General features: G+C 35.6%; 1 protein-coding gene across 1 annotated transcript in view; it reads right to left on the reverse strand.

Moving 5' to 3' along the window:
* Positions 1 to 4,340: 4,340 nt before the first annotated feature.
* Positions 4,341 to 14,400, reverse strand: part of LOC149805257 (5'-3' exoribonuclease 2-like) — a 186,042-nt gene continuing 175,982 nt past the window's right edge. The window contains exons 32-33 of the mRNA XM_089948909.1: positions 9,302 to 9,647; positions 4,341 to 9,019 (exon numbers count right to left, since the gene is read on the reverse strand). Of these exons, the coding sequence (XP_089805035.1) occupies positions 8,948 to 9,019; positions 9,302 to 9,647 (418 nt within the window). The 3' untranslated portion in view covers positions 4,341 to 8,947. The remainder of the gene's footprint in view (positions 9,020 to 9,301; positions 9,648 to 14,400) is intronic.

Here is a 14,400-nt window from a genome sequence, read left to right on the forward strand (position 1 = left end):
CAAGCTTTCTCCCATGTCCATGGTTCTCCAGGCAAGACTCGAATCATCATGGACATAGGTGATTCGTGAGTGATCATTAAAGATATGTGGTATCGCTCCAAATCTTTCATCAGAACAGTTATCAAAACTCCAGTCCATTTCCTACTGGGACTGAAGGAAAATAGAGAAAGGGGTTATGGAACTAATCCAATCCTCTTGACCAGAAGTAAAGATTTGATAACTGGTTCGAAGACTGATGTCTGGCACCCCATACATGTCAATGGATGATAGGCACACAGTTCTCCTTAATCACTGACTTTAGATCAAAAATGGCAGGTCAGCAGTGTAAACACCATATCAGGTGATCGGTGATCTGTGACAGAAACTTAGTGAATATCACCAAGGATTTTGCCTGTTGACAAACAACTGGTGCTTGGTGACAAGCCTTCAATGACTATCACTAGCCTCACGTTTCTATTAAAGTGTGGCCTGTGACAGACCTTCTGTGACTCACTAGACACATTATCTGGTACCTGGTGACAGATCTTTGCTGACTGCCATCTGACATACTACATGTGACTGGTGACCCAGTGCAAAGTCTGATGTAAATCTTATTGTAAAGTCTGTCAATCAAGAGCTTGCTTTCTTTCCAGGTGTACTAGCGTGAGATCACATAGCCTCCCTCCCTTGTGCCAGTAAGGTGGGGCTAGCTGTTTGGGGCTGGCAACTCCCCTACAATGGAAAGTGCAGAAGATCCCTTCCTCAGAGATCTCCTTTTCATGGAATCAAGCAATTTCTCATCTCCTGGTACCTTGCCCCCCACCCCGCCACTGAAACTGCTGAATAGAAATAGAGGTGATCCTAAGAAGAGGAAAAGGTGAGAAACTTTAATTTGGGCACATGTTCCAAAACTTGTTGGGCGCCAAATAACAAATGGAGCAACCATCGATGTGTACATATGCCATATACGGAAGACAAGTGGTATTAGTGTCCCTTGCTGTCTTTTTATGCCCACATTTGCCAACACCTTGATGCATTACTGAAGGGAACCAGAACAAAATGTGAGAAAATGATCTGAAGAGAAATTAATAAGCACAATCAAAATCAATTGTCTGTAGAAATGACAAAAGACAAGTAAACTGCGATGCTGAACACCCATAAGACATGTAAATAAATGAACCAAGTCCACAGAAAAGAAGATATTCCAATTGTTGGAAGTGGTCTAAGGTGTCAGACTGAGATCAGGTTTTTTATTCCAGACCCTCAATACTAATGGGATGAGGGAACAATATCTTTGGAAGAGGAACTAGTGTCAGGAAAAGATATGGCAATGCAATAATAGCAGGTATTTTATTCATGATATTAAAACCTAGATATATGGTAATTAATGCTGTTCTTGTCTAGTAGGTTTTCAAGTCTAATGTCTAATACAGTTTAATCAGCGAAGATGATGCTTGAATTAATTAGCCTGCCAACTTTAAATGTCACTGCACTCTCTCACACATATGAACACAAAACTGTCACACACAATTTTGCATATGTGCATTCTTTGCCTGTGCAGTGTTTTTAAGTTGAGTGGAATATTAATTTCTACTATGAACTTTGAAAATATATTTAAAGTTATAAATCTGTATTAGTGAAATATTTCCTTTTTGCCTTCCATATTTATCTGTCCTAAATTCTGCATCCTTTGCTGGAATACTCGTATGGACTAAATCATTAGAGAAATTGGAAATTAAAGTTGTGCAACTAAACCGCTCACTCAGAACATCCTCTACCTTTTCCAACAGTGTCCATTTTAGACTGACCCATTACATCATAATAACATCGTTTATGTCACAACTATTCAATGATGTGTCATCACTAATGGCAACAAAAACAGTAGATTGACACTGTGGAAAATGAACGACTTTTATTTTGTTTCAAAAGTGCCGGAATTTCAGTGATGGTTGAAACATCATGAAATGTTATTTTCAACGTTTATCTTTCATTATGGGATCTGTTGTTTGTATCTAGCCAGATGTTCATCTACCAAAATCTTACCATTGCACTAATGCTAGCTGAAATAATGATAATGATACTTGATCCTATCAGTTCATTATCTTCAAATTATAAAACATTTTTAAAAATGAAATTCATTTTCTTAAAAAAAAGAGTCTCAATTCAAAAGCCTGAAATCCTCCTGGACCAAGTAAAAGAAAAATATCTCCCAAAAGGGAAAAATGAATGTTGCGTCTATTTGTCTTCTACCCTGTACATCACATTTTAATGCAACTAAATTGTGGAAAATCTTATTAGTGAAATAAACGTCTAGTGAATCAGCTGTTTGCAAAAACAAGAGTTTTAACTGGACCCAAGACTGCTCACCTTGCTGACATTTGCCCAACTGCCAAATGAACAGCAGTTGGCAATGAAATCTGGGTCAGCAGGTTGCTCTTTGCAGAAATGTATTCCTATGCTTTCCAGCATGTTATGACAAGAACTGTTTCAAGGGCTTCCATTTTTGTATCTTCCTTTATACCAGAAGTGACTTTAAGTTTTTCAATATTTAGTAATGGGGCCATATTATTTAAGGGCTGTATTTCTGCCTATGAGCGTATGTTTTTTTATAAAAAATAATTTTAACGTAGTTTAATCAATTTTTCAGTCTTGTCACTATAATGATGTCCCAGCAAGTCACATTATCCTGACACCAGGCCAACCAGTCCTAACAATAACCTCTTAATGCCGAGTGCCTAGCAAGGCAAATGCTAGTACCATTTTTAGAAGTCTTTGAATACGACTTGACCAGGTGTTCGAACCCAAGACCTGCATCTAACCACTAGGCCACTGCAGCGATCTGCTTATGGGTGTAAAATTGACGGTAAAGAAAAACAACATTGGTGTCAGAACTGGGGGTCAAGTGAAAAATGTGAAATGTGATGGTCAAGATTGAACTGACAAATGTTCCCATCTCTTTCTCCCTTTCTCTCTTAAATAGTCTGAAAATTACAAATGAACATGCACAATATATAAAAAGAGCAATGTCCAGTCATACTTTATTTTCTCTTACAGTTTATAGTTGCACTTTTAACAGTCTCTTCATCTTTTTTGTAGCATAATTATAAACCAACACATTTTGTATTACCATATACAGTAAAATCTCAAATTACCCATAAACATTTTAACCAAATGGCAGTGAGTTTACTGCCTATGTCATGAAATCGTTACTTTCATCCCTTTTATTTTACTTCTTCCTAGACCACATTTATCCAAAAGTCATAGTTTAATGGTTCATATACCTTTTAGTAAGTTGTGCTTAAAATATGAACATTCTCTTATTGCCGCAAAGTTAACCAACAAATTACATATAAATCATTACAAAACCTACGACTCCTCCTTCTGTAATCCAAATAGTGCATTTTTCTCTGCAAGCTTGCTGACTTCTTTGTTGTGAAATAAAGCTTAGGGTGATAACATGTTCTTGAGACACCTGGTGGCAAGCAAGGGTATATTTTTGAAGTCTTAAACCCTGTCATGAAAGGATTATTTTTGCAGTCCTTGCAATTGTGTGAACACAAGTAACATGGGTAATCCCAACTGATGTGCCACATAACATCCAAGTAAATTATTTACACTCTATAGTTAATCTGCTGTCTTCTGCTCCTTTCACATTTTTGGTGTGTGATTCCAAGAGCATGTCATTCTCATCTGGAGATCATTATCTAGTCATAAAAGCATTGAAGTTTATTTGGATGACATGCTGCAAAGCCTCATGGAAATCGCATGAGAGCTCATCATTAGAGGAAATTACTCCATCATAACAATGCTTATGCTTGAAGTAGACACAATGCCATCTCTTGTCTTCTGCACTGGAGACTGAACAAATCTGATTGCAGTGTGTGAACGCTTTACATAAAAAATATCCACAGCAACAAAAAGTATGTGTCAAATACTTTGGATGGGTCCCTTACACACAAAGGAAACACTGAATTAATGGACTGACATCAAACAAACCAATTTTAAAGACATTCATGCCCGGATGTAAACTTGGTTCAGTTCTGTTCAGCATTTTCTAAGAATCAGCTGTTTTGAGGTTTTTCTATTTTTAGTAATGGTGGCCATACTGTATGCCGGATTAGCATCAGCTGAAGAAATCTGAAGGCCTTGATGCCACAGTACTCCCTGTAAATTCACGTGCAAACTGTTCAATCAGTATTTAGAAGTTGTAAATAACAAATTATGAATGGATGATGTATCAGGGACAAAGGATCATACAATTTCACTTGGCCTGCTGAGCTTAAATCTATTGCAATAATGGTTTATCAAAAATGTTGTGTGCTAACATGCTTACATTAGGCAATATGCAAACTCAAACAAAATTAGGTGTGGACATTTTATTAAACAGGGATTTTAGACATGAATTGCTGATGACAGATTCTGAAATAAAATTACAGACAAAACAACAACGCAGTATCGTACATACTCAGCAAACAACACATACCCTTATCTGCCATTGTATAATATGCTTGCAGATCTGGACATGTTCTTTATTCTACTGATCACTCCTATCAAACTGCATAGACCTTGATCTGCCAGTGCATTATACAACAACAGATCTGGATCTGTGCAATTTGCAGTTGGACTCTTATTTATAAGCTAGGAAACATGTTATTTCTTTAAAACAACAACCATAGCTCCAACTGTTCACGTTTTAAAACAACATTTTGTTTCATATTTAACAATTGTTTGTTACTCATATCTAGCCCCATTTCTGAACCATCAAATATCTGGAAAAAGTTAACGGCATCAATATTTTGTAAATTATGATTTTTTACATCAAAAAAATTTAACATGAAAATAGTGTAAGTAAAATTTAGTTTTCTTTCTAAATTTGCTAAACTTTCATGCTAGGCAACATTTTGTGATTTACAGTTAAGTATCTATCAACTGGGCAACAAAATAATGGTATCAACAGGGCATCAAAATATGCAGTATCAACTGGGCAACAAAATACATGGTATCAACTGGGCAAGAAAATATTGGTATCAATGGGGCAACAAAATACATGGTATCAACAGGGTATCAAAATATGCAGTATCAACTGGATATCAAAATCAACAGTATCAACTAACTGGGCATCAAAATAGTGTCAAGCTGGAATGAACTAGGCATGAAAATACATAGTATCAACTGGTCATCAAAATACACAGTATCAACTGGGCATTAAAATACACAGTATCAACCAGGCATCAAAATACACAGTATCAACAGGGCATCAAAATATGCAATATCAACTGGATATCAAAATCTACAGTATCAACTGTGCATCAAAATTACTGTCAACCTGGCATTAACTAGGCATACAAATATACAGTATCAAATGGGCATCAAAATACATGGTATCAACTGGGAATTAAAATACACAGTATCAAATGGGCATTAAAATACACAGTATCAACCAGGCATCTAAATACACAGTATCAACATGGCATCAAAATTGTGTCAACCTGGCATGAACTAGGCATCAAAATACACAGTATCAACTAGGCATCAAAATATACAGTATCAACTGGGCATCAAAATATACAGTATCAACTGGGCATCAAAATACACAGTATCAACTGGACATCAAAATACACTACTCCCTTGATAATTCGTGCCCTGATATCTCGCGAACCCACTTACAATGCAGGGTCAGGCATGGCTCCCATTTTTTAAACCAGAAAATACCCCAAAAATTGATCCCTATTTGTTGAACTTCAAGAAAATCACAATCAAAATCGGCAACGGAAACTTTGATGTATCTTTCGTTTTATTGTCGAAAACAGTAGATAGGACCTGGAAAGTTTAATCAACACTATGAAATATCAAATTTAAAAATAGGTCATACAATTTTTTACATTTTCTTTCCAAACAACGTTCCTAGTACACCGCAATTAATGATATGTAAGGAAATTCTGATTAATAAAAATGTCATTTACGCCGAGTGGAAGCAGTACTTGAATAAAGAAATGCAAATTAAATAATTTTTTTATCAATTGAAATTTGTATTCTAGTTCTATCTTTTAGTTCCTTTTAAGTGTAATCATCATAAATGCAATGTGTCCTCTTGTGATTAAACGTAAAATGCGTCAATCTACCATAACGGCGATGTCCATGAGCGTTTCTCTGAGAACTTAATTAAGTGTTTTGATAACTGACTTCCGGAAGTATTTGTTGTATTGTTGCACTGAATTAAAAGCTGGCTTCCTTTGTATTATCAAATTAATTATGTCTTTTGAATCAAATAAAGGAGGTAGAATAAAAGAAAAGTTAAAAGGCATGAAAATCCTACAAACTTAAAATCTAGCAGCCCCGGTCATATGTCAGGTGAACTCACTTCATTTGATCAATCAAACACTTATAAATGTTATTATGTATGTAACATAAACTACCTTAAATTAACAGACTCTTTCATAACTGTGATCAAAGATAACAAGGCAGCCAAGTGAAATGAATACTTTGTAAAATAAAGAGCTTGATTACACAGATATGGACCATTGTGGGCAAGCGAGTTTCTGAGAATTCTTGAACTGGCACTTAGAGATATCCTCAAGGATGATAAGAAGTTTCAAAATTAATTCCAATGAAATCATGACATCAATGTTGTACTAACCGAGCAAAACAAAAATTGAGTTTCAACGTAGACGATTGTCTCACGAAATAAATGTCGAGTTTTTAAAAAAAAGGATTCTTGTTTGGCAGTGTAGCAACAGTTAGTCTAGTTCCCTGCTCTGTGGAATCCGGATTTGGCAGGATAATATTAAACACCAGTACGGGAACCAGACTCGTCAAGAAAACAAAAAGCAGTGATGTAATACACAAATTTGTTCACGTACATGTGATGGCTGTTGAAATCAGTTGGAATGATCTTTCATATGTTGGACATTTTGAAAATAAATGTCATTTAAACAGAATTACAAACAGCTTCATCAGAAAAAGCACGTTATTAAAAATTATTATTTACGTGATTGTAAAATGAGGGTTCAGTCAATAAACAGCCCAGTTCCTTAACACCGCTCCCCCTCCATGGTTTTCTCGACATCCAAGCCATCTTTTTTCAATTTTTGGCGGTCCCTTAGTGACTCGCGCCTTGCTTATAGTGTGGTCTATGTTTGTGGACTCTGTTGTGTGCAAGTTATCGAGGGAGAGGTGTACACGGTATCAACTGGACATCAAAACAGTTTCCACCAAACATCAAACTACACAGTATCATCATACAGGCAACTTTAAAACACTCACAACAATTCTATATCTAATTACCTCATGCTACAAATGCACATATATCAAACAAATATCTCAACCACTTAGACATTTTCAGAAAGTATGAAATTGTTGAACGGCCTCTTCCATCTAATTTGAAACCATTCTGAAACTTCCAATGAAGCACTTTCAAGTCCTAATGCCAACTTCATGTGAGCTGTAAAGAAGTTTAATATATATTGGTACTGGAGACTTGTCTGACCTTTAAGAATGGTGGGTCAAATACACCTGCTGTCATAACAGCTACCTAAGTGCGCATACAGTCCATTTACAAGCTACACTCACTTTACAGGAAAACCACCTCTGCAAGGAACACTATTCACCAGACAAGTTGTCCCAACTAGCAAGACACTTCACAGACAGAATAAATAACTGTTCCAACTCTTAGACCAGGTACTTCGGCAACAAACTGGATAATTTTGAATTAAAAAACTACCTCATGTCGAAACTGTATTTTTAAGTGAACAATGTTACCAGTGTTTCTTTTTAAGACTATTGGAACAAGCATATGGAAATACTGCTTTGGACAGGCGGTACGAATGTGAGACAGCGAGAGTAATCAACACTTGAAAATTGGATTGGAAATAAAAGTGAGACAGAGAGAGTAATCAAATCTCAAAAATTATGTTCTATAGCCCTGACCTTGAAAACTGCAAGATTTTCCTCATTTTTATTTACTTTTTTCTTTAAATTTTAGTTATCTATACATCAAAATCCCTTATCATCTCGTCTTTTATTTAAATTTTAGTTATTTATACATCAAAATCCCTTATCATCTCGTCTTTTCTTTTGTTCTCAGACTACATTATATATAGACTCAATATTTCCCATAATACAATTAATAATTATTGACGTTTTTCTAACTCCTCTGCAACGGATGTTGGAGATGCAAAACATTTAGTCACAGTGAATCTCTTACCAAAATTTCTTTAATGTGATCCATACAATGGACACAGAAAGTGTTTTATCAGGGGCTACCTGCACCATCCAGATTAGTGCAAATAAAAGAAAATGTTATCTTTTCTACAAGTCTTATCATGTGCCACCTATATTGGAACATACATGTAGTTTTGCTACTGTACTATTCAATTTCAGCATACTATATTCAAAGAATTAACTACAGTTTTCCTTAAATAACTCTCTCAAGCAGTTTCTTGTTTAGCAAATCTGTCTGTCTGTCTGTCGCTCTGATCCAATTCCACATTTACTATGATCATACATTATTTATACACTCTTGAAGTGCATTTTCAATTTTATTTCCACACATTAAATTTACATAAGATATATGTAGAATTTCAGAGTTTGTAACACATGATAAGTTTGTGAAGTGAAAAGCAACATGTATTCAAGAGTAGCAAATTATAAAAAATGCACAAGCTTTGTTTTTTGCAATAACCAAATGAAATGATCTATGTATTCATATTTATTTAAGATATATTCAAGTCTAATTTAGGCATAAATGATTATACCACATACATATATGTTCCCCATTTTTGACCACTTTCTCGTTTAAGGTAGTTTCCCTTAGGCTATATTTTAAATGACTCCAATTTATCTTTTGAATGAAATCGGAGGTTCCTCGCTAAAATTTGGACCATGATTTTCTGCCATGTGATGGAAAATACACATTTAGTAATCAAACAGTTCTCTTCACTTCTGCTATGGCTTTGCATCTTTGACATCATCAACGTCTATTACTTTTGTAGAAAGGAGGTGGTGGGATTTCTGTACCACGAGAGATGCTTTGATTCCCATACTGAAACAGAGATAAATGTAATGCATCACAAAAACTGACGTCTAAAATGTTACCAATAAAAGGCAGAATATAATCAAAATCTGAACCTGAACCACCCATTTAAAAAATAACACCAAAAATTATACATTTAGCATCAATATTTGTTTTAGTTTGTTTTGTTTTTATAAATAAAAAGCATAGAAAAATACACAATTCAACGCACAGCAAGTGTAAAGAAAGTGGAGAAAAAGATGAATGTAGAAGTGGATTTCCAATGAGAGAGATAAGAGCAATAAAACCTACCCCCCTGTTATCCCTGCTCCCTCCATAACCGGAGGTCTGTCCCTGGGCTGTATTGTAGCTTGGAATCTGTCCATAGCTCTGCTGTGATTGATATAATCCACCTTGTCCATAGCCTCTGTTGCCCTGGCCATAGCCCCTACTGCCCTGATCATTGCTGCCCTGGTGATATCCCCTACTGCTCTGGGAATACCCCTGTTTATAACCCATATTGCCCTGGGTATAGCCTGAATTGTATCCTCCACTGTAACCTCTTTGATCACCTTGTTGTTGCAGATTCCTACTGTATGCATCTGTTTGACCTTGTAAATTTCTGTTCCAGCCTATATTACCAGGCTGACGGGAGAATCTTGGAAAAAGAAAGTAGAAAATATTTATTTGCTGGAAAAAAATCAATCTTGGAAACCTTATTTAAACAAGAGACCCAAGTGGACCTGAAATCACTCACCTGACCTAACTTAACAGTTGACCATTTCACTAAGCAGGCTTATGTTCTAATGCAAGACTGCAACCTACTTAACCTATCTCACACACTTTATATCCTGTTGACTTTACTAATTTTAGTATATCCTGATGACAAATTCTCTCTAAAGATAAAGGAAACTCAAGATGGAACTCAATATTTTGATGATAGCTTAAACCACTTTACCAAGGTTGATAGAAACTGGATGAGAAATATAGTTTTGGACTAAAATCTTATCAGAAATATAGTTCTTAGAATGCTGACATGCTCAGCCAATAAGATGCAAGGGCACATCATTAATATGCATGAACTTCACTCCCAATCATACTCAAACATGATCTTGATGACACGGTTATTTTCCAAGTGTGATAAAAAATCCTATCAAAAGTACACTGACTGAAGTTGTGACAAATGCCGTAAATCAGATTCAATATCACCTCATAAACATGCATAGGTCTTGCTCATAATGCAAATCATCCAACATCTTGATGATACTGACCTATTTACCAAGTGATTACAATCTGGTCAGGAATGCAGCCTCTCAAGTGATAAGAACTTTCCCCAAAATTATGCAATAACACTTTATTAATATACATAAATTCTGCTTGTAATGAAATACATTTTATAGCTTGATGACACAAGTTTATTTAATAAGTCTGTTCATATCTGAATAAAAAATACTGTCTTCAGTGTAGTAAAAAGCCTGGTCAATCACACTTAAGATCATATCAATATGTGTGGATTGCACACATTATCAACTCATGCAAGATCTTGATTATATAAACCTGTATTCAAAGTCTGAGCCAAATCAGTTCAAAATAAGACTTTCAGACTTGCAGCAAGCTCTGCCAATCAGATTTAAGACTGCTTCATTATTACATGTGGACATCGTTCATTAATGAAACTGACCAAGATTTTCATATGAGCTTACATTTCAAGTTTGATTGAAATCTGATCAGAAATATGGCTTCAGAGTGGTAACAAGCTCAGTCAATTGGATACAAGACTGCCTCAATGACATGTATGGTTTTCACACATTAATTAATTCATCCTATATCTTGATGATATAGGCCCATATTTTAAGTCTGAATAAGATTGGATATAAAAAAATGGATTTCAAAGTGGTAATGCAAGATCATGTCATTAGTATGCATATATCCCATATATTATCGAACTTGTAAAAAAAATTGGATGAAATAAGCATATATTCCACAATCTAGCAAAATTGGATCAGAAATTGGTCACCTGAGTGGCAATAAGATCAGCCAATCAGATGCAAAACTAACTTATTAATATGCAATGATCTTTCTCATCATCAAACCCATCCAAGATCTTGATCATATAGATCAATATTTCAAGTCTGATCCCATCCCACAAAATCATAAATAATGCATCCAGTGTGGTAACAAATTCATTCAATAATATGCAAGATATCTTGGTTAAAATATGTGGATCTTGGTCATTATCAAATTCCTCCAAAATCTTGATGACACAAGCATATATTCCAGGTTTCATTGAAACTGAGTCAGAAATATATTCTCCATAAGCTCAGCCAACACAACACAACAGACACAACATACACCTCATTAACATGCACAGACCTTGCTCATTACTAAAGTCATCTGAGAGCTTGATAGGATAAGCAAAATATTCCTAGTCTGATAAAAACTGGATCACATATTTGGCCTCCAGAGTGGTAATAAGGTCAGCCAATCCAATGCAAGATCACTCATTAAAATGCATGGATCTCGCTCATTAATAAACCTGTCTGAGGTTTTGCAGCTACAAGTATGTATTCCAATTTTTGATAAAATCAGATAAAAAATAAGAGCGCCAAATGTTAACAAGCAAAAGATGCATGACAGAATGATGATGCATGATGGACATTAGATATAACATAAGCTAACTGGGCAATAATGGCTGAGTGAGCTAATAATGATAACACTATCTTGAAGTTAGATAAATAAAATGCTAACAAAATGTTTATCAGTACAGTTATTTGAAATTAATTCTCCAACAAAAACATTCATAATAAGGATTTTTCAAAGTACAGAACAGTATTTATAGACATTGTATCAAATGATTTTTTCCCCTCAAGACATCATCGCAGACTTTCAAATCATTTAGAAATCACCATCTGAATTCCATTAGGCATTTAAAGAGGACGATATCACTAACTCAGTATAATGTTATCTCGACTCTCTCACTGACTCAATACAGTAGTTTTGGCCACTGACTCAGTACAGTGTTGTCTTGACTGATTCAGTACAGTGTTCTCTGGATTTGGTCATTGACTTGGTGCAGTGTTATCTTGACTCTCTCACTGACTCAATACAGTGTCATCTTTTAACACTCATAGGCCTGAAAGAAAAATATCATCTTTGCAAAGTTTAGACTTCTTGGTACTAGGATAAACTATTTTAAGTACCAAGTGAAAATTTATTCCAAAGATGATTTAGAGTAAATTCTGAGAATTTACATGATTATGCCTTGGAAAGTTTTACCAAGATGTTTTACCCACTGAAAATGGGACTCTAGCTCACTGAAGTACCACATGTGGCTGAAGGTCTTTATGAGGTCATAATGATCAAGCTGCTGGAAACATCAACATAGATTCCACACCTGGGGTATCCCAGGTGTGGAGCCCACAGGCCCCACAGGTTGCCAAAAAACCAGAGCCAAATCTCAAATTACTAATTTAATTCTTCATCCATCTTTTCAAATTCAAGCTAGGTTTCTTAGCATATCATCTCTTGCTGAATGCACATGGATGGCACTGAAATGTTCCTCTATGTTGTAGCCACAATGGCTGCAGGGAACAATCATTAATTCTGATCCTTTAAAGGTTGTGTTACTTGATTGACTGTAACCAGAGTTTCCCTTCCTTTCTAATCTCCCCTCATGAGACAGGAGGTATACAGGTGTCCAAGTTGCTTAATGATGTCAGCAAATAAGGAACACCTTTAAGATGCTTAGTAAAGGACTAAACACTTGAACAATCTGAATGATGAATACATTTAATATGCTAACCATTATGATCAGTTATATTTTTTCTAACTTGTAAAACTAATGAATAAATGCATAAACTAAATTTATATAATAACAAAAATGCTTCTGGCATCTAAAAACAGCATTTACCATAAAATAACTGAGTCACTGACATTTCCAGTATGAAATATCCAGAAAATTTTAAACAAGAATTCTGTATTGAAACTTTGTAAAACATAACCTAACCCTTCCCTATTTTGACCTTCAGCCTGAAATTTGACCTATTGGGAAAGTGTCTGAAAGTAAGGACTATACCTTGGTGCAAATTTCATTGGAGTATGGGAATGTCTTTTCATGTCCTTTAAGTATACATGTCTAGAGTAGGGGATCAAGATAGTTTCCAGAGCTATGACTCATGGGCTAAATCCACTGAGGTGGGAAGGGTGGGGGGAATATGTCATTGGTCTCCTATCAATTAAATGTATAAATTTATATTTTTATGTCCAACAGAAGTAACTATGGTTGGAGAGTAGGGATCACAGTGGGATGGACCCTGAGGACAATGTCATTTGCAAGTAGAAACTTGCCTTTTCAAGCCCAGCAAGTGTACAACATGGTTATAGTATCAGGATCTTAATAGTTTCTAAGTAATGACCCATGGGATATGTTAAGGGGGTAGGGAAAAACTGTGGGTCCTTACCTTTATTTTGTAAGCCTTGGTCAATTTTAACATTTTAACCTTTTAATTTTTATGGATTATTACTTCTTTTTTTCTGATTACTGGGAATGTTTCTCTCACTTGAGCTTTTTCTGTAATCTTCACATTTACCTTTAAATAACTTTCCTTATAAGCAGCACCATACAGCCAAAATTGTGTTGTATTGCCAAAAAATGCATACCTACCTATCTACATACACACCTAACTACCAAAATAAATATTAACTAATGGTTCAAGTCTGACACCTGAGGCACTGATCACACATGCTAAATCCAAGATATGTGAAACAAAGAATTTTGTGGATTTTTTAAAAATAAAATTTATGTTAGATCACCTTACCCCATAAATCCAACCAAAAGGGCCTGGGGCATGATCAAGATTCCAAATGTTTTAGCACAATCAACTCCTACTGGATTATCAAGTTTCACGTGTCTAGATTAAATGGAGTCAAATGACATTACTTATACACTGATGTAAATATGCCCATACATGTGTACAGAGACATTCCACAACCATACACCCCAACATACAAACATGCATATATACATGTATATATGAACAGACATTACACACATATGCATGTAGGGGGCCCCGAGTGGTCTAAAGCGCTCTCCGTTACGGAACACTGCCATCTCACCTCTGTCTGCGCCGGTTCGAGTCTCGGATTCAGCCAATGTGGGTATGTGAGAAAGCTTGCCAGTAGCTTCTCATGGGTCGGTGGTTCTTTCTGGGGTTTTCCCAGGTTCTTCCTCCACAATTAATACTGGCCGCCATGTATAGCCTATCGTGTGCTGAAAAATGGTGTTAAATCCCGCAACAACAACAACATATGCATGTACCTATGCCCATACACATGTACAGACATTGCACACATATGTACCTATGCCCATACACATGTACAGAGATTTAAACATATGTATGTTCTTATAAACA

Source organism: Sinohyriopsis cumingii, chromosome 2 (assembly GCF_028554795.1).
Source record: "Sinohyriopsis cumingii isolate HCF-2022 chromosome 2, ASM2855479v2, whole genome shotgun sequence".
In the NCBI taxonomy this organism is placed as follows: Eukaryota; Metazoa; Mollusca; class Bivalvia; order Unionida; family Unionidae; genus Sinohyriopsis; species Sinohyriopsis cumingii.